This window comes from Diabrotica undecimpunctata, chromosome 4 (assembly GCF_040954645.1).
Source record: "Diabrotica undecimpunctata isolate CICGRU chromosome 4, icDiaUnde3, whole genome shotgun sequence".
NCBI lineage: Eukaryota > Metazoa > Arthropoda > Insecta > Coleoptera > Chrysomelidae > Diabrotica > Diabrotica undecimpunctata.
This window is the reverse complement of record NC_092806.1, coordinates 133,679,428-133,706,560: the sequence shown is the minus strand read 5'-3', so window position 1 is coordinate 133,706,560 and position 27,133 is coordinate 133,679,428. Positions and strand designations below refer to the sequence as shown.

Below are 27,133 nucleotides of genomic sequence, written 5' to 3'. Positions count from 1 at the left end.
ATATTATGCTATTTTTTTTGTATCCTTCTAATTATGCTAAGAAATCAAGCAGTAATGGCCATATTTTGTTTTAAAAATGAAAGATGCTGACACAATATGAAAAAGTGCATAAAACTTCCAATGAATTTTTATTCTCGGAAATTTATAGGGTGGCCACATTTTTTGCCGGTCAGTGTATATCGAAATCGAATTTTTATTACAGGGTGTTTATACATGATACACCATTTATTTAAACTTGGATGGGGCAGTAATTTTAAATAAAACAGCTTCAATTTTATACTTTGAATAAAACAAAATGGACTGTCTTTTAAATAGTATACCTAAGAGTTTTCTATATCAGAGTTTCCTATAGCTAAAATTAATAATTTTGATGATAATTGTGGTTTAATGTTAAAGGTAAGATTTTTATTGTTTTATTTTAGTAGGCCGTAGTGTATGAAGATGTCATAATTAATTGTCATTATTTTTACAAAGCAAGAGAAATTGCTCGTTTAGAATTAAACAATGAAATTGCGTAAATTACCTGTCTAGCAAAGAAGTACCTAATTAAAAAACGGAGGAAAAAATTAAATAGCAAACAGAAAGGCGTATCGAAACCGTCTTTCGCGAAATGTATTAAAACGTTCCCTCTGATTCGACTTTGATACGAAAAACCTTACATAAAGCACTCCATGGAACACAGCCAATGGAAACAGCAAGCTAACAATATTTCGAGTATCACCACTCTCTGACAAGGGCTTAAGGAATGAGGAGAAGGACTATAATAATAGAAAAGAGGTATACACTTAGAATACAAAGCAACTTATGCATAGGCTAAATAGCGGGCAATAACATAAGTCTAAAATTTGATAGAAGCCATTTGATATCACTATTGATGTCGATGATCCAAAAAAAAGGTAAAAAAGAAAGAAAAAGCAAACTCAGATTTCTTGCTGGAGAAAAGATCTTTAGCAACGATGACCTGACCGAAAAAGAAAGACACATGAGGCAGGAAATCGTAAATACTACGACACTAGCGATGAACAGGAAAATGAGTTTGAACATAAATAGCAAAATAAGAATATGTACCTAAATATTGCAACATAAAATGTACGAGGAGTATATGAGGAGGGAGCATTAATTAACCTAATAGAAGAACTTAAAAAATATATAAACACATTTAACTGGAAACAACATCAAAAAGATTAGCCCATACACGTTTTATACAAGTGGAGGCGATAATAGGAATTTTGGAGTGGGTTTTCTGGTACATGAAGACGTGGGGCAGGTAAAACGATTCGTAGTAAAATCTGACAGAATGTGTGCAATTAGAATTAAAGGAAAAGGGAACATGATATCGCTGATAAATATACATGCCGCAACAAAAGAAAAAGAAGAAGAAGTTAAAGATGAATTTTATTAAAAATTAGAGTCATTCTGAAGTCTGTCAGTCTGAAAAAATGCCCAGACAAGATATTAAAATTATTATAGGCGACGCCAACGCAAAGGTCGGAAGAGAAGATATATATAAAAACATAACAGAGGGTGAAAGTAAACATTTGAATACAAATGATAATGGACAAAGATTGATTACATTCGCAATTGAAAACAGACTGTGAAAATAACGAGCACGCACTTCAGGAGAAAAAATAGATATAAAGAAACGTGGAAATTCCGGAATCAAATGAAACTAATAGACTATATCTTAATACAAGAGAAGTTCGCCAATATAATAACAAATGTAAAAACGTGCAGACGGGCCTAACGTAGACTCAGATCATTTTTTGGTTAGAATTAATACAAGAGAAACAATAATTAAAAAGCATAAATGGAAAAAGAAAGTGCAACGTAAATTTAATTTTGAAAAACTGCGAAAATTTAAGGTAGCGCAGATTTATCAAAAGAATATACAAGAAACCTATGCCAAACAAGATAGTACTATTGTGAGTAACATACAACAAAATCCACAAGGAAAGTAAGTTCCTGTAGCTGGCTGTATACCATGTATCACAAAAAATTTAAGTAAGAATCCTTTATAAAAGGTATATATAAATTAAAAACCCAAACAGGCTGTCATGAAAACAAAACGTTTTCGGAAACCATGTTCCATCATCAGTGTCTAGGTGTACATGTTTTGAGCCACTAAATATCAGGGTAAAAACCCGTTAAAATTTTTCTGTTACAATTTGGTTTACATTATTTGGTATTATATTTTATGATGTTAGAGTTACCAGTGGATATGGTAACATGGCGCCATGTTACCATATCCAAATACAAAACAAAGTTACAAAAAATACCAAATAATACAAGAGAAGAAATTGAAGAAAAAATAAAAGATATAAAAAATCAAAAAAGCCCCGGGGAGAGCGGCATTGTGGCAGAGAACATAAAATATGGAGGAGAGGCCTTAATAAACCAATTTGGTGAGCTAATACTAGAAGTATGGAATGCCGAAGAAATGCCTCAAGAATGTAATAAGTCCATTATAATTCCTATACACAAAAAGGGAGATAGAACTGAATGCGCAAACTATAGAAAAATATCCTTATTAGAGGTAATATATAAAGTACTCGCCATATTAATTAAAAAACAATTAGAAATATATATAGAGAAGAATCTAGGAGAATACCAGGGAGGATTTCGGAAAGGAAAATCAACAACCGATCAAATTTTTATGCTAAAACAAATCCTGATCAATTGCTATGAATACAACATTTCAGCACAAGTACTTTTCATTGATTACAAAGCCACCTACGATAGAATAGACCGAAACAAATTAATAGAAACGCAAAAAGGATTCTAAGTGCCAGAAAAAATAATAAGATTGGTAAAAATGACAATTAGACAAACCATTTGTGATGTGAGATGCAACGGTACAGTCTCAGAAGAATTAGAAGTAAAAAAAGGTGTCTACATTGCTATTTAATATAGTTCTAGAAAAAATTGTAATGGTTAGTGGGATAAATAGGTCCGGAACTATTATATAAGGAGCACCAATGGTTAGCATACGCTGATGATGTGGTTCTCATTGCAAGAAATGTAAAAGAACTATCAAATATAGCAAAAAGACTGATTCGGGAAAGTTCTAAAATGGGACTGAAAGTTAGTATTAATAAATCGAAGTACATGGAGATCTCGAGCAAAAAAGGAATAAACACCAGGGGATCCTTTAAATTGAAAATGCAGGATGGATCAGTTGTAGAAATCGAGAAGGTAGATAAATATATGTACTTAGGTACTCTTATTGATCAGACATGTAAGGAAGAAACTGAAATAAACCTGAGACTTACCAAGAGCAACAGGTGTGCTGGAGCCATTAGCAAAGTAATTAAGGCCAAAGATATATCTCGTAATACAAAAATTAGAGTATACCAAACTATAATTAGACCCACAATGCTATACGCTGCCGAGATATGGACTATGAACAAAATCATACAGAATACATTGAAAGCATGGGAAAGAAAGATACTTCGCAGAATGTTTGGTGGAAAAGTAGTAGAGGGAGAATGGAGAAGACGAACTAATGCAGAAGTGTACCATTTGTATGCTAACCCTACAATAACAAAACGTAGACTAACGTGGTAAAAAAACGTAGACTAGAATGGCTCGGTCACCTAGAAAGAATGCAAGGTAATAGACTAGTCAAGAATATTGCTTGAAGAGTACCTGAGGGCAAAAAAAGGAGAGGAAGACCAAGAAAGAAATGGAGAGATGTAGTGATGGAAGATGTCAGAGAGATGGGAATCAGAGATTGGAAGCTGATAGCTAAGAACAGAAAACGATGAAAATTATCCATCCAGCAATGGGCCTAAAAGGCCTGTTAACGCTGTACATACATACATACATTGATGTCTATGATCCAAAGAAAGGTAAAAAAGAAAAAAAATACTTTGCAAATGCAAATATAAGTAGAAAAAAATTAAACTTACCAATTTCTTAGCTCTGCACATACTCTTTCTGAAAAACAGGTGCGTATCGTTGGGTTGTGTGTATCCTTTAAATTTGGTGCCGTCCGAAGCGCCAGTGATATCACCGCATGGGCTGTCCCATTGAGGTAATTTAGTTTCTCCTCTATATTTTTCGATTAAACCTATATTCTCAAGGCCAAGCTTTTGCCCGTTGTATACTGTTTCATAATCTCCTTCGAAATTGTACATCTAAAAACAATATATTTAAATAAATTATTAACTGACTTAATAACAAATAAGTTATAATTAGTATTCGGCGATAATAAACATCTGTATAAAACATAAATTTAATATCCGTTTTTTGGAGGATTTCTTAATAGCATTTTTTCAGAGCCTGGTTACTGTAATAAAATACACCACTGGTATATGGCCCTAACATTTCAGTACGAAAAATTATTAATACACGAATTTGTGCCTTCTGATTTATCCTATGCCACACGCTTCGTATTCACAACGTTTCAGTTAGTATTTTCATAAGCTGTTCTATATATATATTGATACGATTACGGTTTATAGAAAATAATTTATAAGTTATATACTACATAATATTAGATATTTGGTTGTTTTAAATAAGTTATATACTAGAGAATTTAATAAAAATATATTTATGTGAGGGTATTTTTAATAAATTAGCATATAATTAAGTGTAAAAAGTTGTATTTTAGTAATTATAATGTGGTAGATAGATTTAAGTGAGCCATGTGCCTAGGCAACCAAAAATACTCTCGAAATTTGACAGATATTTATACTCTGAAGTGACGTTTAAGAATATTTACGAATATAAGTGGGTTATAATAATATATTGTTTGAAATGTGTATTTTATTAAATTAGAATGTTAAGTTACTAATTTAATTATATATTCTGATCTGAAAAGCCTAAATGTAAACAAAATTATTAATAGAAAAGAATGGAATTCTCTGGATCTCCGGAGATGGCCATGTTTGCGAAATGGTTTGTTCCAGAAAATTCAGACATGTATTAAATAGAACTAAATTGGAACATGATCTATTACGAGATGGTTCTGGAATATCCGAAAGATATAAATACCCGTGATTTGGATTCAAGATGGAAGTTTTTAAGTTTTTAGTCTAAAGTCAAGCAGTTTTGGAAGTTTTTAGTCAGAAGTCAAGCAGTTTATTATGAAAGTTAGTTGGAGTCAGTGAATCAAGTACAAATAGTCAAAATGTTTAATATAGTGAGTTGAATGAAGATTAAAAATTATGCATATAATTTAATGCACATTTATAATTATACACAAATAATTATTGAAGATAAAAAAAGGTATATTGGAAGAAATTAAATTATATTATGGTTGGAGATTAGTATAAATCAACTTATAATAATTGGATATTGGTATATTGAAAAGAAGAATAAATATAAATGCTGTTTGCTGGTTTGGTTGGTGGTGTATACATGCTGGTGAAGAAAACTATATCTTAAATTGGTAGAAGCTGATAATTGGAAAAAGAAATTTCACAAAAACAAGGATAACCGAAGTACGAAGACTTTCAGTGGTGACTAGAATATATATAGTGGAAAACAGTTCATTTAGGCATTCAGTGAAAGAAAGGTACAAAATTTTGTTAATATAATTTAGTTAGTGTCATAACAATTTCAATTTTGAAGATAGTTTGTTTAAATTTTAGATTGTCTATAGAATTTAATTAGTTTTATAAGAATATCAGTTTAAAGATAGTTTATTTTAAATTTACATTGACTAGGTTAGATATATATGTGTGTTTCATAATAGTTATAATAAAGATAATTTAAAAAAGTACTTACAAGCTAATTCTTTGAGAACCGCGATAAAAACCCTATATATTATATTATTAAAAATACTCATTGCTCATCATTCAAACAAAAAACACATCATAACAATTTGGCACCCAACGCAGTGGCTCTCTATTTAAAAGAATTAGTTTGGGAAGATAAGTGCTCTCATATAATTAAATTAATTATCAGTAGAAAGAAAAAATTATAGATTTTATTTTTAATTATATTTGAACAAGTAAAGTCTCAAAATGTCTCAAGGAAAGAAAGGTACAAGAAGCAAAAAGAATGAAGAAGATGTGGAAGTAGAAACACAACCTATACAAGAGGAGAGTTTAGTTCAAGCTCCACAAGATACTGCAGAAATGAATCCAGAAAGAGAGGAAAATGTCAATATGGCAGCTTTGATGTCATTATTGATGCAGATGAACAAGACAATGGAAGAGAATACGAAAAAAATAGAACACAAAATGGAACAGAATTCACAAGAAGTCAAAGAAGACATGAAAAAAATGGAACAGAAAATGGAAGAGAATTCAAAAGAAATCAAAGAAGACATAAAAAAATTGGAAGAGAATTCAAAAGAAGTCAAAGAAGACATAAAAAAAATGGAACAGAAATTGGAAGAGAATTATAGAAAATTAGAAAAGAAAATAGAAGATAATAATAATAAAATTGTAAAACAAATGGATAAAAAACTTGAAGCTGCAGAGAAAAAAGTAGCAAATGAAATAAAAAGTATACGGAATGACTACAAGAAAAGGATAGACAATGAGAGGACAGAAGTAAAGAGGATTATTCAAGATAATAAGATAGATATAGAACAGAAAATAGAGTTACAGAAATGTAACTTAGAAGTAAAAATTAACGAAGACAGGAGAAACACAGAAGAAAAATTAGACGATATACAACAAAATATCCAAATAAATTGTAATCAAATAAGAAATGTGGAACAGAGAATAGATGATATTTCACAAATGAGAGACATAGGGAGACCTTACTTAAATTTAACAAATGAGACTGGGATTAAATTCTCTGGTAATATAAAAAATTTGCATCCTAGAGTATACATAAATAGTTTAAAACATAAATTAAGATTTGTGAATAATATTAATGATATTAAAGATTATATTAGAGTGACATTAAATGACAATGCAGCAACTTGGTTTGCTAGTATTGAGAATGATTTAGATAATTTTCAAACATTTGAAAATAAATTTTTAAATTATTATTGGGGTGAATTAGAGCAAGCCAAGTTTAGAGAAATTTTATATTTTGGAAAGTATAATCAAAATTTAAAATCAAATATGGTAGATTATGCATTGAAATTGATAACAGTTGCAAAATATTTAGAACCACCACTTAGAGAGGATGAAACAGTCTTAAATGTATCTAGACATTTTGATGCTGATGTTGTGCAAACCGTAACTGTACAAAATATTCAAACAATAGATAGTTTTATTAATTTTATTCAAAGAATACAAAGAGGCAATATGACAAGTAATAATAACAACAGAAAAAACAATAATAACTTTCAATATAATAATGATAATCAACAATATAGACAATCATATAATAGATATGGTGATAATTTACAAAATTTTAATAATAATAACAGTAATCCAAATAGACAGAACTTTAATAATAATACTAGTTATAATAGACAAAATTTTAATAATAATACTAATTATAATAGACAACATTTTAATAACAGTACTAATAATAATAGACAAGAATTTAATAATAGAAGAAATACAGAGCGACCTAACTATAACAGACAGGTAAATTGTGTTCGAAGGAATAGAAGCTGCGAAGACAGGGAACGAAATAATACAAGGCAAGAAAATGTGAGTAGAAGTCATAGTAGGGAAAGACATAGTACATCAGATCCAAGTGGTCAGATACAATCTGACAATTCTAATAATCAAAATTTTGTGCAGTAAACTTTCTGAATTACAAGTTAGGCCATTGCTATTATGAAAAACCTTCTGAATTTATTTCTTTAGATGAGGATAAAATTATTGACTCTATTAATTTAATTTATATAAATGCTTTGGCCAAAAATAAAATGATTAAAATTATGATAGATACTGGTTCAGAAAGTACTTTAGTCTCGGAGAATTTTATTTTTAATACATTAAAACTATCAGATATAATAAAGATTCCAAAAATTAAAATTATTGGTGCAAATAATAAGAAGTTGGGTGAAATTGATAAACTAGCCAATTTTAAAATTAATATTCTTAATAAAGAAATTAATATGCAAGGATTTATTGTCAAGGATTTATGTGTTGATATATTAATGGGAAATGATGAATTGGAAAAGAAGAAAGTAAAGATAGATTTTGAAGAAAAAATGGTAACTTTGGAAGGGCAAATAATTAAATTTATGCAGAAAGATGAGGTAGAAGAAGGAATAAGAATTGATAGGATATTATTAAAAGAAAATAATGATGTTTATGAAGAAGAAATGTATTTTGATGATAGGGAAATGTCCCAAAAGAATGTAAAGAATAATTATTGTAGTGAATATTTAAGGAATGGAAATTTTAAGCAGATGGATGCCTACGAGGCGGAGTGCGTAAAATTGGAAGCAAGGAATAATGAGTACATAATGAAGAATAATTTTATTTGTAAAGAAGAAGATATGATAAAAGTTTTAAATTGCCCTGAAGAATATAAATCAATAGTCATTTCCATATTGCAGCAACACAAGGGACTTGTCAATAAAGAAAATAGAATTGCACAAAATTATATCCATAGTATAAAAGTTAAAGAAGAAAAAGATTTTAAAACAAAATCATACCCAATACCATATAAATACAGAGAAGAAGTAAACAAAACAATTAATAATATGTTAGAAGATGGAATCATTGAGAAGGCAGATACACGTTTTATCAACCCCATAGTAGTAGTACGAAAAAGATCAGGTGAAATCAGGTTATGTTTGGATGCAAGGAATATTAACAAGATTACGGAAAAGCAATTTGAAGCACCAATGAGTATAGATGGAATATTAGGAAGAATTACAGGAATGTCATTTTTCACTAAAATCGATTTACAGCATAGTTTCTGGTTAATACCTCTAGAAAGAAAAAGTAGACAGTATACAGGATTTCAGATAGATGGAGTAGTATATCAATTCAAAGTAGTACCATTTGGACTTCAATCATCTTGCAGTGCTCTATGTAGATGTCTTCATGATATTTTGGATCAATATGAACATTTTGTAATTCACTACATTGATGATATATTAATTTTTTCTAAAACGGCTGAAGATCATGAGAAACACCTAAAAATTATAATAAATAGATTAGACAAAGTGGGACTAAAAATAAATCAAGAAAAATGTACATTTTTTCAAAAAGAAGTCATATATATAGGTTATAAACTTAACACTAAGGGAATCGAAATGGATCCAGAACGGACACAAGTCATTCAGGAATATAAAACACCACACAATTTAAGAACTTTAAGAGGATTTATTGGAATAATTAATTATTATAAAAGGATGATACCAGATCTAAGTATAAAAGAAATTCCATTACTTGAACTACTGAGAAAAGGTGTAAAATGGAGATGGGATCAGAGAAGAGAACTAGCATTCCAAGAAATTAAAAACATTTTTCTGTCAAATTTGAAAATATACTATCCTGACTACACACAGCCATTCATATTAAGAACAGATGCATCAATAGAGAGATTATCAGGGGTATTATTGCAAATACATGATGGGGTCGAATACCCAATACAATTCATTTCAAGAATTACAAAGCCACATGAAAAGGGTTACTCAGTTTCAGAATTAGAACTAGCAAGTATAATACACTGTGTCACAAAATTAAGATTTTATTTGTTGGGTAATGAATTTACTATAGAAACAGATCACCAAGCTTTAACGTCTATATTAAATAACAAATATGGAAACAGTAGAATACATCGGTGGAGTCTAATACTTAGTGAATACTGCTTTGAAATCAAATACATTTCTGGAAAATCCAATATAGTGGCAGATGCTTTATCAAGATTAGAAAATACATCACAAAAAGGGCAGCGAACAATAAAAATTGGATTAAATCAATTAGTAGAAAGTACTGGATTATATTCTAAAGAAGAAATTATAAGAGATCAGATCAATTTGAGTGAAAAACAAAAAGTCCTTAGGAAAGATGGGGTATATTATAAAATAATAAATGGCATAGAAGTATATGTAATAACTAGAACTTTAGCAAAGAAAATATTGAAAAATTTACATAACAATTATATGCATATTGGTTCAAGAAAGCTATGGATGCTATTTAGGGACAATTATTTTGCAAAGAATGACATAAGTATAGCAAAAGAAATTACTAACCAATGCCCAATATGTCAACTAAACAAAGAAAAGAATTTCAAAAACCAGAACACATATAAATCTAATGTTGTATATGAAAAATTAAATACAGTTTCCATGGATTTTATTTCAAATTTAGTTCTCAGTCCAACAGGAAAAAAGCATATACTAGTGATAGTTGATTTATATACAAAATTTATTAAACTATATCCCTGCTCCAGAACAAATGTTAAAACATTAAAATTATATATTAATCAATTTTTCGAAGAAATAGGACCATTTAGAAATTGCATAATAGATAATGCTACATATTTTAACAACCAAAAATTTCGGGCATTTTGTGAGAAAAAGGGAATCAACATTCATTTTACAAGTATCAGACATCCTCAGGCAAATCCTGCAGAAAGATATATTAAAGAAGTTATAAAATATTTAAGGATACTGTGCCAAAATCAACACGAAACTTGGCAGCAACATATACCACAAGTAGAGTATTTTTTAAATAATACACATAATTTGAATACAGAGGAAGTACCAGAATATTTAATGTTTGGCCATATAGGAAACAGAAAATGGATTAGTGAATATAATCAGGATATGTTAGAACAAGTAATGCAGAAAGTGAATAACCGAATTAGGAGGAAAGCTGAAAAATATATCAGAAGACAAAATCGAAATATAAAAAAACCAATCACATTTCAAAAAGGAGACCTAGTGTTAATTCGTTCACTTAGAAAAAGTAATGTTAAAGAAAACCGTTGTAAGAAATTACAACCAATGTTTGAAGGTCCATATACAATTGAAAATCAGAATGGACTAAATAGTTATGTGTTAATAGATGCAGAGAACAGACTAAGAGGCATATTTCATATCAACGACATTTTTCAATATCATGAAGAGATTGAATAATGATTTCTATACCTTTAACACAAATATAATAACACTAATAACTTACTGATAGATCCATTTCATAGATAGATGGTAGATTTCTTTGTTGTGAATAAATTTGACATCATACTTGTTGAATTTTGTACATATGGAAATTGTTTGGTACCCTAAAAATCATAATTTGGGGTTAGATACTAAAATTGCTATAAAAATGTCTTTCTAATATAATAAAGTGGAAAAACTTACCAATTTATATTGATGAAGTTATTTTGAATGGAAATAATTCCTAGATTTTGTCTATAAATAAACAGAACACCATATCTATTATATTTTTAATTAAGGTTATATTTTATTCTCTGATATCGCATCCATTGCTCCATTTGACATGACAGTTTGACCATAGAATAGCCGAACTGTGCTCCGTTGTTCTCTGTTTTGACATAGACAGCGAACAGGGATGTATTTAACACATTTTAAATAAAAAAAAAAAATTGATTTATTAAATTTAATAAGGTATGAGAAAATTAATATTTAAAAAAATAATAAGTAAATTATTTATTTTAAATATTATTTTGGGGTATTGATACGATTACGGTTTATAGAAAATAATTTATAAGTTATATACTACATAATATTAGATATTTGGTTGTTTTAAATAAGTTATATACTAGAGAATTTAATAAAAATATATTTATGTGAGGGTATTTTTAATAAATTAGCATATAATTAAGTGTAAAAAGTTGTATTTTAGTAATTATAATGTGGTAGATAGATTTAAGTGAGCCATGTGCCTAGGCAACCAAAAATACTCTCGAAATTTGACAGATATTTATACTCTGAAGTGACGTTTAAGAATATTTACGAATATAAGTGGGTTATAATAATATATTGTTTGAAATGTGTATTTTATTAAATTAGAATGTTAAGTTACTAATTTAATTATATATTCTGATCTGAAAAGCCTAAATGTAAACAAAATTATTAATAGAAAAGAATGGAATTCTCTGGATCTCCGGAGATGGCCATGTTTGCGAAATGGTTTGTTCCAGAAAATTCAGACATGTATTAAATAGAACTAAATTGGAACATGATCTATTACGAGATGGTTCTGGAATATCCGAAAGATATAAATACCCGTGATTTGGATTCAAGATGGAAGTTTTTAAGTTTTTAGTCTAAAGTCAAGCAGTTTTGGAAGTTTTTAGTCAGAAGTCAAGCAGTTTATTATGAAAGTTAGTTGGAGTCAGTGAATCAAGTACAAATAGTCAAAATGTTTAATATAGTGAGTTGAATGAAGATTAAAAATTATGCATATAATTTAATGCACATTTATAATTATACACAAATAATTATTGAAGATAAAAAAAGGTATATTGGAAGAAATTAAATTATATTATGGTTGGAGATTAGTATAAATCAACTTATAATAATTGGATATTGGTATATTGAAAAGAAGAATAAATATAAATGCTGTTTGCTGGTTTGGTTGGTGGTGTATACATGCTGGTGAAGAAAACTATATCTTAAATTGGTAGAAGCTGATAATTGGAAAAAGAAATTTCACAAAAACAAGGATAACCGAAGTACGAAGACTTTCAGTGGTGACTAGAATATATATAGTGGAAAACAGTTCATTTAGGCATTCAGTGAAAGAAAGGTACAAAATTTTGTTAATATAATTTAGTTAGTGTCATAACAATTTCAATTTTGAAGATAGTTTGTTTAAATTTTAGATTGTCTATAGAATTTAATTAGTTTTATAAGAATATCAGTTTAAAGATAGTTTATTTTAAATTTACATTGACTAGGTTAGATATATATGTGTGTTTCATAATAGTTATAATAAAGATAATTTAAAAAAGTACTTACAAGCTAATTCTTTGAGAACCGCGATAAAAACCCTATATATTATATTATTAAAAATACTCATTGCTCATCATTCAAACAAAAAACACATCATAACAATATATATATATATATATATATATATATATATATATATATATATATATATATATATATATATATATATATATATACCTCTGTTTTATCGACTACGAAAAAGCGTTTGATCGAGTAAAACAGACAGAACTCATAGAAACCCTAACACAACATGGTATAGACCATAACACTGTAGCACTTATTAAAAAACTATTCTTCTTCTTCTTCTGGTTCCTATCCGTTTCGGATGTTGGAAATCATATTGGCAATCATGACCTTGCTCGCTGCGGCTCGAAACAGCTCCGTTGAGGTTTTCTTAAACCATGTTCTTAAATTCCGCAGCCATGATATTCTCCTTCTACCGGGTCCTCGCTTACCTTTGACTTTACCTTGCAATATAGACTGCAGCAGGGAGTAACGGTGCTGATTTCTCATAACGTGTCCCAGATATTGCAATTTTATGCGTTTGATCGTAAACACAATCTCTGGTTCCTTCTTCATTTTTTCTAGAACTTCCTTGTTCGTGATCCTTGCTGTCCATGATATTCTCAGCATTCTTCTATAAAGCCACATCTCAAATGCTTCAAGTTTTTTAATAGTGGTGTCTGTAAGCGTCCATGCCTCCGCCCCGTACAACAACACAGAGAAAACATAGCATCTCAAATGTCTCATTTTTGTATCTAGGGATATGTTGTGACTTTTGAAGATGGCGCTCATTTTGTTAAAGACCGTTCTTGCCTTTCCTATGCGGCACTTTATTTCCTGTACATTGCTGTAAAAAACTATATTGGGATCAAATGACGTCGATTTATATTGTGTTTCCCCTATATTGGGATCAAATGACGTCGATCATAATAGACAATCATCTGACAGCAGAATTGCCAATAAAAAGAGGAGTTCGTCAGGGCTGTGTACTTTCTCCACTGTTATTTAATATATATTCCGAAAATATCTTTCAAAATGCCCTCGAAAATATTAAAGAAGGAATAAAAATCAACGGAGAATACGTAAACAACTTAAGATACGCAGACGACACCGTCATTATTGCGGACAGTGCTGAGGGTTTACAACGACTTTTGAATGTCATAACCAGAGAGGGAGATAGTTTGGGACTAAACATAAACACAAACAAAACAAAAGTAATGGCTGTTACACGTGCACCAAATGTCGACATTAATATTTGTATCTATAACAAACATATAGAACCAGTACAAAGATTCCAGTATCTTGGTTGCTGGATAACAAACGACCTTGACCACGAGGTCGAAATACGTGCTCGTATAGAATATGCTAGGTCCGCATTTCAACGAATGAAAAAATTCCTAATAAACTCCTATCCGATACCAATTTGTAAAAACGTTTATTTGTTCCATATTGCTATACGGAGTGGAAACATGTACTCTCGGAATTACAAGTATGAGGCGTATAGAAGCCTTTGAGATGTGGGTTTTTCGAAGGATGCTCAAGATCTCTTGGACAGAGCACGTGACCAACAACGAGGTGCTAAGAAGAATGGGTACTGAGAGAGAACTCCTAAATATTGTAAAAAACAGAAAAACGAGTTATCTAGGACATATTTACAGAGGAGAAAAATACAACTTCCTACGACTTATAATGGAAGGAAATAGAGGTCCAGGAAGAAGAAAATGCTCCTGGTTGAAGAATGTAAGAGACTGGACAGGCATTCAGACACACATTCGATACTAAGAACAGTTCAAGATAGAGAGCAATTTGCTGTAGTTATAGCCAACCTTCAGTAATGGAGAAGGCACCTTAAGAAGAAGATACCGTGAGAGGATAAAGACATCCTCTTTGTCGACTCATTTACGTTAGAGATAAACCAAGATCGCTCGGACACGTTGACGTTGACAATTATGACTTTAATATATTTTAATCATAAAAACTCAAAATTTTTGTTTATTATTGTTCTGAAGCTATTTTCTTGTGGCATTTTAAATTAATTAATATTTAAATGGGAATAAGCCACAATTAAAGGTTAAAATACATTTATTGACGTTTCAATTTCCACTTCGGAAATCGTTCTCAAAATACAAACATTAGTTTGTATTTTGAGAACGATTTCCGAAGTGGAAATTGAAACGTCAATAAATGTATTTTAACCTTTAATTGTGGCTTATTCCCATTTAAATATTAATTAATTTTGTTTATTAGGTGTTCAGAATGTTAACAATTCACGTTTTGACAGTAGTGTAACCTATTTTTGTTTCTTCTTCAAGATTATTTAACATTTCTCTAGTTATGTTGTTATATTATTGTGTATCTGTCTAATGCAGATCACCAAGATTTTGTTGATTCGTTTGGAATACATGGATCTTTAGGTACCTTACAAAGAAAATCTAATAGGGTTATATCTGGTAATCTTGGTGGCCATTCTGTGGTTCCACGTCGTCTAATCCATTATCTGAAGAGGACTTTGTTTAAATAATTTCGGACCCTGTGTAGATAATGGGAAGAAGCTCCATATTCAAGAGACAATTATTATCTGGTAAAAATATTGTGAATTATTTGTGATTATTACTGAGGTACTTTTCGCCATTTATATATCCAGCAATGTTTACTAGGCCCACAAAATGAGGCTACAAGACTGGGGCAATTACTCCGTATACCTGCCCATATATTTAACTTTTCTAAAAATTGTGAAGGACGTTCACGAACAAACGAGGATTTGTATCAGACCAGTCACGGTGAAATTTATCATTTAAATAAAATGTAGCTTTATCACTAAATCAAAAACGCTTCAAATAATTGGATTTTCTTTCAAGAGTGGTGGTCATAATTTCACAAAATTTTGTTCCTCTAGATCAGTGTTTCCCAAAGTGGGGGTCGCCGAACATTTCCAAAATAAGACAAAAGCACCACTTTGTTAGATCATGTATTTTGATTTTAACAACGCCGAAATTAGCAATTAATTATCAGACGAAATATAAAACTAAATATTAAAGTCCGTAAAAATAAAAGAGTAAAACAAAGTCAAATATTATAATCTTAATGAGAGCTATGCGCCTGTTTCTGTGAAACTAATCTTTCAAATCTAGGCTGTGTATTTGAGACACACACAATTATATCATTTTCAAGTACAAGACGATTTCTAACTCTTGTTTTAATGGCAGTCATAGACGAGAAACTTAACTCACACAAATATTATGTTAAAAATGGAACCAAACATTTTACAGCTTCACTCGCCAACTGGGGGTATTCCTGCATCTTTTCGGTCCAAAATTGGTCCGAGTTCTGGGCAAAAAATTGGAGCTTCAACATTCCATCACTTGATATTTCAATAAGTTTTTCTTTCATGTTTATTGGTATTTCAACATGCTGAAAGGAATCGGCTAAAAACGGATTTAGTATCCATCTGCAACTGTCGTAACTGTTATGAATTTCTTCGGGGAAATAATCACAGAGCTGTTGTTTTATATTGAGCAAAGTAACATGCATGTCAGCAAAAACTTGTTCAAAATTTGTAGCACTGGACATTTTCCATAATTTCCTGAAGGCACTGGAATGAATCGAGTTGTTTTTTGCCAAGTGAGGTCGACCATAAATCGTTTTTTTTTTTTAGAAATGCCTTATAGTTATCTGTGGCTGTAATTATATTAATGTCGCAACCTTGTAAATTACTGTTCAAAATATTTAATTGCACGAAAATATCAGCAAGGAAACCTAGTTTCAGAAGCCAAATAGGATCGGAAAATTGATTTTCATATGGGGACTTCTCATCTTTCAAATACATTAAAAGCTCTGCTTTTAAGTGAAATACTCTTTTTAAGACGTTGCCCCTTGAAAACCACCTTACTTCGGTGTGATAGAGAAGATTTTCAAATAAAGCACCCATGTCTTCGCAAATTTTTCTAAAAATACGGGTCTGCAAAGGTTTTATTTTAATGGAATTTACAACTTTAATGATGGTTTTCATAACACAGTCCATTTCAGGAGGTAAAGCTTTGGACGCAAGAGCTTCTTGATGTAAAAAACAATGTCTCCATTTGGCATTACGCATTATTTCTTGTAATTTGACGACAAGACCAGATTTATGTCCTCTCATAGCTTTAGCGCCATCTGTGCATATAGCAATACATTTACCCCAGTCAATATCATATTTACTTGTACGTTTCACAAAAGTGTCGAGTAAACATTTTCCAGTGGTATTGGTCTCCAATGGGGAACAAAATAAAATATCTTCTTGAATGCCATTATTTTTATCATATCTTACAAACGTAATGAATTGGGCACAGTTAGATATATCTGTGGATTCGTCAATTTGAAGAGAGAAGTACGTGCATTTATTAAGATTTTCCACAACTTGCGCTTGAATATCTTCTGCCATATCACTAATTCTTCTTTGGATAGTATTATTTGATAGGTATTGTATTTAATTTTGCAGCCTCTCTTTCCCCACACATTATATGTACCATTTCAACAGCTGCTGGAAAAATCAGATTTTCAGCAATTGTGTGCGGATTACTAGTTTTGGCAACACGATAAGCAACTTTATAACTTGCAAATAATGCTTTTTCATTAGTAGTGGTTGCCAAAGGAAAACTGCCTTGCTGTTTGTGAAGGACGTTCAGCTTTCTTTCAAAGAATTCTACGGGCTTGTCTTTTTTATCTGGATGTTTGCTATTTAAATGTCGAAGTAACTTTGATTGCTTCATGCTTTCTTTTGACAAGACTTGTCCACAAAACCACAAATAACACATTGTGGTTTATTGGAAATAACGGTAAAACCATATTTAAGATATTCATCAATGTAGAATCTGTTTTTCTTTTTATTGCTGCTACTGCTACTTTCAGACGTAGATGGTTCTGCACTTCTTTTTAAAAACTTATCCATAATTTATAATTTATCCTAGACGTAAATACGTAAACGGGAATACGTAAGTCGTAAAATATTTACTCCTCAACACCGCGTTCGCCACCATAGGCTGTTTGGATTCGAACTGAGCATCGCCGCTTATATAAAGCCAAAACAAGGCTACGAGAACGTTCCAGAGTGCCATCTAGTAGCGAGCGCTTTCGCGATTATCATGGAAGAGTTTTGAGATGTAGATACAAGCTAATATGTCGCGGTGTACAATATGCAGTCGACTTCTTATTATTTATTTTTATTGTAAATGCTATTCTGGCAGAAGTACCTACTACTAATTACTAGTGGGACAGATCGCAATCATTAAAATAATTGTTTTTGATTTAAATTTTAAATCAAATTTAAATTTGAGAAACCATCAGATAATTGTAAATTAGGCTCGCTATTTCCGTCAAATAATATTGAATAAATGAGTGGGGGGAAATTGGGGGGTCGCGAACAAATTTTTTAGCAAAAATGGGTCGCGGTTTAGATAAGTTTGGGAAACTCTGCGCTAGATCATCTTCGAGTAGTCCGTTAACCATTTGCAATTCATATTTTTTTACTTACACTGTTGACAACTTTTTAAATAAAGTGTCACGTCGCTTGGTTCTTTGGTTTCAAAAAAAAATGGATGGCATTGTTTTCACCTGATAAAATTTACGGCCACACGTTATTTTTAGCCACATGAATTATAAAATTTAGTTCTCTTTTCTCTAACCGAATAAGATATTTCTCATATTTAACAAAAGCTACTTGAGCCAATCAGAATATTTTCATTTCCTTGTTATTATCCTACTTGCTTAACTCCAAGATATTTAAATGTTTGTTTTAGTTGTTAATCGCCTATGAGAAGGTGTGTTGTTGGTATTGTCGTCTGCTCATAATTAAATGGATCAATGTATGCGTTAATAATAAATATTTCAAATATAAAAATCAAACAATAAAATTTGTTTTTTTTTTAAAGGAATCTACCTGGTCATCGTACTGATGATTATTTGTTTATTAAATTCCTAAACAATTTAGCAGTCTAGTTACATATTTTTAATGTTACTCACCCTATCAATTAAACCCAATTTATCAAAGTTTATCCAGTTGGGCAAAAAGTTGTTTCCTAAAGTCATCAGACTGCTGGAATAACCAAACATGAATTCCTTCGCCGTCATTTGTACTAAAGGTAAGCTCTCTGTCTGCCTTATGATCACGTTTAGTCCAATTCTTGTAAAATATGATCTGTCAGAAACTACATCAGCTATACTCTAAAAAAAACAAAACTATATTAATAAAATAATGAAGTCCTGCAAAACCGTTAATAATAATTCATTGGTACCAAACAAGTATGTTAAAATAAAACTATAAAGTAATTGTGTTCTAATATATTTATATTTAGAAGATAATAATAATAATAGGATAATAATAGAATATGCTAAAAATTTTTTTTGAAGAAATGTGCTTTGAGCAAATATTTTGGAAAACTAATCTAAGTTTTTTCCCCCACAATGCCACAATCGAAAATTTTTCGGTCAAAAGAATACAGGGTGTTCCAAGATGTTTTAAACATCCTATTTAAATTTAAATATTTATAAATTTAAGAAGTTATAAATATTTTTATTTAAAAATTAGGAAATGTCAATTGGGTTTACAATGCTATCAATTGATCATGAGATCGGTGACGCCATCACAGGCGCTGTGACGTGATTACAATGGAAAATATTAATTAGATCAGGGGAGTGTAGGTTTATTAAGATGAAAGTATTTTTAATCCAAAGTCAACAGTGTATTACAGAATAATACACGAAAAACGGACTACTTGTATTTTTAAAATAAAAACTTAAAATTTTAATTTTTTTTTTAATTTTTATTATTATAATAACGTGAACACAAAGGAAACGAACTGTTTTAAGTAATTTCTAATGAAAATTTAACTTTTGAACAAAGAACTCTTTCAGTAAATAACAATTTAAAAATTAATGCAAAAAACCTAAGTAAATGTTGTAACAAAATGACGCTCAATTAATGAAAACTTAAATCATGTATCCAAACAAACTGATTTTAATAATGAATGTTTCCTCCACGTGCTCAAATTATTGGTTGAATTCTCCTTCTTCTTCTTGCAGTACCGTCTCCTATCGGAGGTTGGCTACCATCACAGCAATCTTTACTTTGTTGGCTGCAGCTCTGAACAACTGCACCCATACCACTCCCTTAAATTTCGCAACCAGGAAATCCTCCTACGTCCCACATTTCTCTTTCCCGAGATTTTTCCTTGGATTATAAGTCTAAGCAGAGAGTACTTTTCTCCTCTCATTATGTGGCCCAGATATTCCAGTTTTTTCGTTTGTATGGTTTTATGACTTCGCATTCCTTCCTTATCTTCAGCAGAACATCCTGATTTGTTACTCTTTCTGTCCATGGTATTTTCCACATTCTCCTGTAACACCACATCTCGAATGCCTCAATGTTTTTGATGTTTATCTATTTTAGTGTCCAGGCTTCCATGCCGTACAGCAGAACGGAGAAAACATAGCACCTTAACATCCTCGTTCTTAAGTTTATATTTATGTCCCGGCTGCATAGGAACTTTTTCATTTTGACAAACGATTGTCTCGCTATCTCTATTCGCCTCTTGATTTCTCTTGTCTGGTCATTAGTATCAGTGAAGCAAATCCCTAAATATTTGTAGGACGTAACTCTTTCAACTGGCTGATTATTTATGGTTAAATTCACATTGGTATATAGATTCCTTGTTACAATCATGAATTTAGTCTTTTTGATGTTTAGTTTTAGACCATACTTATTGGTATGGGTGTTTATGTTTTCCATCAAAAACTGTAAATTTGCTAGGTTATCTGTTACTATTAGCGTGTCATCAGCGTATCGTATATTGTTAATTAACTCTCCGTTAATGTTCATACCAATGTTTTGCTCTAGGAGCAAATAATAGTGGAGAAAGCACACAACCCTGACGCACACCTCGACTAATCTCAATTTCTTCGGTTAACTCATTATCAACTTTGATTTTTGCTGTTTGTTCCCAGTACAACCTGGATATGATGTTAATGTCGCGACTGTCGATGTTTTTGCTTCTTAGGATTTCATACAGCTTTTGGTGTCTGACTTTATCGAAGGCCTTCTCAAAATCTATGAAACCTACGTAGAGGTCTTGGTTTACATCCAAACATCTTTGCATTAACACACTCAGACCAAACAAAGCTTCCCGTGTTCCCAGTCCACCTCTGAATCCAAACTGTGTGGCGCTTATGTCCTCTTCTAATTTATTAAATATTCTTTTGTGAATTATTTTTAAAAATACTTTTAGTGTGTGGCCCATAAATGCTATAGTTCTGTGGTCTGAACACTCTCTGGCGTTATTCGTCTTCGGGATTATGACAAAAGTAGAGGAGAGCCATTTCTTTGGTATGATGCCTGTTCTATAAATTGTGTTAAAGAGGTTCACCATTATTTCAAGTGCGCCGTCGTCTATTAGTTTCAACAATTCTACAGGAATTTCATCTGGTCCTGCAGCTTTACCCCATTTTGTGTTCCTTATAGCATATTCTACCTCGCTTTTTAGGATTTCAGGCCCTGTTGTGTCGTTTGTAGGTTCTGCCACTGCTATTTCTGGTCTTTCGTCTGCAAAAAGTTCTTCAATGTATTCTGTCCATCTTGCCAGTTTTTCGTTTAAATCTGTAATTATTTTACCTTTTTTGTCCTTTACTATGGATGCTTGTTTTAATTTTTTAAATGTTATTTCCTTGATCTTTTTATGCATGCCTTGCCTTATGATTTTTTTTTCTCCTTGGCATACCTAAAATCAAATGAGGAATGTCCTGTTGAGGAATAAGTTCCCATTCCTCTAAAAGGGCTTTTTGTAACTAATTTAAGGTTAAAGGGACAGGAACACGACTGTCCCAAACATATTCGATTGGATTTTCGTCTGGACTTAATGCTGGCCAATCCATTACATTAATGTTTACCTTATTTCGGTAATAATAATGGTTAAGTGATTCTCGCACTGTGAGGCTTGGCATTATCACGCATCAGAACAAAGTCATTTCAAACAAAACCAGCATAAGACACAACAAAATCTTGGAGAATTTCGTTAATTTACCTGGTAGCTGTTATGGAGCCTCTCAAAACGATGTACAATTCTGTACGTGCCTCTAAATAAATTCCAGCCCATACCATAATTAAGCCCCCTTGATAGCCTACCCTGGGACTCAAGGTATATTCTGCAAAATGCTCATGTGGTCCTCGCCGTACTCTCTCACCGCTATCTGAAGACCGCAAGGTAAACCTGAACTTTTCGATAAATAAAACTACTGCCTCCAATTATATACAGAAAAATGATCATAGTTTCTGGCAAACAGAAGCCGCGCAAATCGATGGCGCCCAAGAAGTTGTAGGCCTGTTGCAGGTCTGCAACTGCTTAAATTTGCTTCTCCAAGTCTTCGCCTAATTGTTCGTTTACTTACGTTAGTATTCCGGACGTATTAAAGTTCATTTCGGATTTGTACAGCCGTGGCACGACAATCTCGTAGACTTTGTAAGAGGGTGAAGCGATCATCACAGACACTAGTTCTTCGTTGGGGACCGGTTTTAGGTCGTTTAGTCTAAGCTCCGGTTGCCAAGAAACGTGTAAAAATACCATCCACAGTTCTATTGGATATTTGATACTTTTGAGCAGCATATCGCTCACTTTCGTTTCGGGATTTACAACCATAATTCTTGAGATTAAATCAACACAACTTAATTTCAAATTGTGTTACTTAATACTTAATTTAACTTGACAGTTTACTTACATCAACAAGAACAAAAGAATAACAATAGAATAATAATAGCTACCTTTTTACTATTAAAAGTAATAAGAATAGTGTATTCTTTATTTCTGATTTTTATTTCTTTTTTTTTGGATAAGCACTTAAGTTTTATTAGAGATTACTTAAAAGAGTTTGTTTAGTTTGTGTTTACGTTATTATGATAATAAAAGTTTAAAAAAAATTTAAATTTTAAGTTTTTAATTTAATAAAGCTACTGCTTCAAGCGTCAAATAATCTAAGCAGTTCACGTGTACGTGCCGCATGGCATGTCTGGCTTAATCAGGCTGGAGAATATTTCTTTACGCGAAAGAGCAGTTATGGAAAGACAACAAGATGGCGCACCTTTTAGTAATAGCAGTATTGTAATCAATTACCTTAATACCACATTTCCAAACAGATGGATTAGTCTTTTTGTATGTAAATATGTATGTGAAATTTTGCATGTGATAAAAACCCTTTTATCTGAAGAATTAAACCCTTTAAAGATTAAACAAATGCGCATGAATAATAATTGTTATTGGTATCTATAGATATTTGGACCACCCCATTGCAGTGACGGTTTTTGGAGAACAAAGTGAACTATGATCTGAATGAATTAGTACAGAGCGCAGATACCGTTAGATGTGTAAAGTCACAAAGACTAAACTGGCTTGGCATCTGAGAAAAAATGTCAGATAATCGAGCTATAAAAGCAATTCAGAGATGCAAATGACAAGTAAATAGAACAAAAGAAAGGTCCCGTAATAGGTTGATATATGATGTAGAGGAAGATCTTAGAACCATGAACATCAGACAATGTCGATGGAAAGTTTCCAACTGGGCAGAATGGATTAACGTTTTAAAGCAGACCATAACCCACAAAGGGTTGTGGGCCATTAGAAGAAGAAGAAGAAGATCAATCGATATAAGCCGATCAGATAGCTAAGCGGGCTATATTTTGTCTCAAAGTGAATATTCTGTACAGGGTAAGATATGCAATGCTAACCTTATGGGAATTTCGCCAAGACGTTGCCAGTTTTATGCAATGAGCGATGGAGTTCTCTATTGTCTATCTTTCAAAATAAACGGAATAAACCAGGAGTTCCCAATAAGTCCTCACGTACAATTTTATGTAATTTAAAAAATATCGTTTGCTAATAATTTTACATCATACTATACATTATTTGTTTCTAATAGTAACTTATCAACTTTTCAAAGTTTAAAATAATTCCGGTAATTTCTACTATCTGCCAAATGGATGGAGGAAATGGATGGACCGACCTTCGAAGATTGGTTTGAAAATAACTTAATGCTAAATTTGCCAGAAAAAACTGTTGTGGTAATGGACAATGCCTCCTATCACAGCAGAAAGTCAGAACAAATTTCCAACAATTCAACACTAAAAAAAGATATTCAAGAATGGCTTCTGTCAAAGGACCTATTTTTTTAAAAAGACTGCCTAAAATGCGAGTTACTTGATGTAGTTAAGACCTTCAAAGCAAAATATAAGAGGTACATAATAGAAGATATTGCCAAAAAGCACAATGTGAAGTATCTGAGACTCCTACTCTATCACTGTGAACTCAATCCCGAAATGGTTTGAAGTGAAGTGAAACGGTATATAGCTGGACGCAACGCGAATTTTAAAGAAGCTAAAATGCGAAATTTAATTACAGCAGCGTACCAGGTCATTACGCCAGAGAAATGGAAAAACTACGTAAACCACGTAATAGCAACAGAAAAAAAATGTGGAAAATTGACAATTCGTTGGATGATATCGAACCAATTATTATAAATATAAATAACGGAGATATTGATGACAGTGACGATAATAATGATGATGATGATAGTGAAGCAGAAACTAAATGTGACAGCGATTAACAGAAAAAGGAACTAAATATAATGGTGTCCAATTACGATTACTTACACATGAAATTAAATACAATGACTTCTTTTATTTTCAACTTATTTATTAGTTTTATTTTCGGATATTTCTACGTTTTGTTACTGCCAACATATACAGTGCGGTTTTTAAAAGTCCTTCCCCCCTTAACTTTTGAACGGAACAATAAATAAATAAAATGTTTCTTTATATTTTAGTTTTATTTTGTTCGATTTTATTTAAATCTATAAATAAATGGTTTGTATCGCTAGCACATACTGTAGAATTAAAAACAAGCTGCTTGTGTGACATAAATAAAAGGCATTTCTTAATTTCTATTTTTTTTTTATTTTAACCCAAGTATGTTGTAGCAAATATTATTTATGTTTGAGAACCACTGACAGAAAGAAGCCAGGCAGGGTCGTTAGTGGGCATTAGTACTTAAGCTACCATCAACACAAAAGATGGATTAGGCTAAGTAGTAAGAAGTGACGTTTATTTTAATACAAGTTTGCAAAGAAGTATCGCATCGATGTTGTGCATTTACCCTGTACAGACTAGTCACTTTGAGACAATCTATAGGCGACTGGCTTGTACTCGCTTCAGTATCGAATAATTTACCGGCGCGAACATATTTTCAGTTGTGATAAGCAATTACCAATAAATTGCTTTACCAGGTAGTTATTAATCGTCCTGTCAAAATCGGTATATTAACCAAGCCTAGAGAATATCTTTGTCTTTTTCTCTAAATAACTAATATTCTGTACCATAATGAAATTATCAACCAATGTCGCACTAAAAACTCACACTGTATATTGCTGATTTATTACCTTTTTAAATATGGTAATATAAATGCTTTTTTATAATAGTAAATATTCTTTTAATACATCTTTAATCATTACAACATGTCAATCAATGATTATCACTTTTTACATAAGTATTTTTATCGTTTATATCATATTGCTAATTGGTCATATAAAGTATTGCTATAAATTTATATTTTTAATACTAGGAATAATCAATTTTCATTTTTTTAAACTTGCTACTGAAATCTACAATATATGTATAATTTGAATTGTCCAAAAATAACCAGGTAGCACAAGATTTATCGCCTTAACTGGTGTTTTCAATAACAATACTGGAACATTGGAAATTGGCAAAATGTGCTATTTTCAGACGAAACCAAGATTTGTGTAAAATCATGTAACCGGTGAATTCATGTACTTGAAGTACCAGGAAGAAAAGCAAGAACGGAAACACCCAGATCTGTTCATAGACATAAAGGTAGAAGTGTTATGTTCTGGTGAAGTAATATGGTCGGTGAAAAACTCTTTTAATTTACATTCAACCAACTTTAATAGCTCACAGGATGTTTTCCGCAAGAACGGAAACAGCCGGATCTGTTCACAGACATAAAGGTGGAAGTGTTATGTTCTGGTGAAGTAATATGGTCGGTGGAAAACACTTTTAATTTACATTCAACCAACTTAAATAGCTCACAGGTATGTTGATTTGGTTCTAGAAGCTGTAGTTGAACTCTGAAAAAGTGAAGTGGAAAAAATTGAATTTTCATGCATAATAATGCACCTCCGCATACCAGCAGAGTCACTGCAGACTTCTTTGAAGCAGAAGATATCACTATAATTCTGTAGTGGCCTGCTTGCTCACCCGATCTTAACTATATAAAGCATTTGTGGGATAAGCTTAAAAAAGAATTAGACCTCGCCGGCATTATTCGCAAAACACCATACAGCTAGTACAAGCTGCTCTTGAAGAAAGAAAACAACCTACCACAATAAAATCTTGACAACTTGTTTCGGAGCATTTCCACGCGAATTGGAGCATGCATAATGCCTGGGGTTAGTAACATCGACCACTAAAAAAACATGAATAAATAAAAAAATTTAAACATCATTCCTTGTATATTGAAATTTTGTATTCTATTGACTTTAAAACAATAAATTTGAATTTTATTATTTAATATTTATGGGTTTCTCTAATTTTTATGTATTGGTAATTTTAATTGCTTTAAAATAAACATTATTTGACTTCGTGGGTTGGTTTTTTTTTTAAATTCGATTAAAATGATAAGAAATATCAGATGATTCTATATAAGTTTGGTTGTGTGTAAATACTACACACTAAGTGTACTGGATAAGATACTACACACTAAGGTAAATTTTTTTTATGTTTAAAGTTGATGATTTCGTATTATTATTAAAAATAATAAGAAATTAAAGTTATTATAGTAAATAAGTAAAACCACTAATCTAATTTACTTTTCTTAAAATACATGATCATATCATAACTCTCAAACACCAGATTGATTCCCGATGGCCAGTAAATAAGATAATTAAATTGGCGGTGCATATTATCCAAGACGTATCATTGTAATTATTATGGTTGCTATTTTAAGTAAATTACCGCAGTCTTCTTATAATTTGTTTTTAGCGACAAGACAAGTTTACTGAAGGCCATTTTCTGCAAGTTTGTAGACATTTTTTTTTAAGTTTCGCTTTTAAAAATGACGCTGATTGATGGATATTTCTGTGAAAAGGTTATAATAATTTTAATGTAGTAATTATTTAATAATTAGGTGGTTTAAACAGTGTCATTAAATACAGATTATTAAACGTTGACTTTTAAATATGGTGTGTTTAATATTTTGCGATCAAAATTATTCTATTCTAGAGTAATTTTAAATTGCA

At 31.2% G+C, this 27,133-nt stretch overlaps 1 protein-coding gene across 3 annotated transcripts in view; it reads right to left on the bottom strand.

The window, feature by feature from the left end:
• Window positions 1–27,133, bottom strand: part of LOC140440062 (scavenger receptor class B member 1-like) — a 314,501-nt gene that overhangs the window by 24,961 nt on the left and 262,407 nt on the right. For all 3 annotated transcript variants that reach the window (XM_072530319.1, XM_072530318.1, XM_072530320.1), the window contains 2 exons: window positions 18,803–19,003; window positions 3,909–4,136 (listed from right to left, as the gene is read on the bottom strand). In XM_072530319.1, the coding sequence (XP_072386420.1) occupies window positions 3,909–4,136; window positions 18,803–19,003 (429 nt within the window). The remainder of the gene's footprint in view (window positions 1–3,908; window positions 4,137–18,802; window positions 19,004–27,133) is intronic.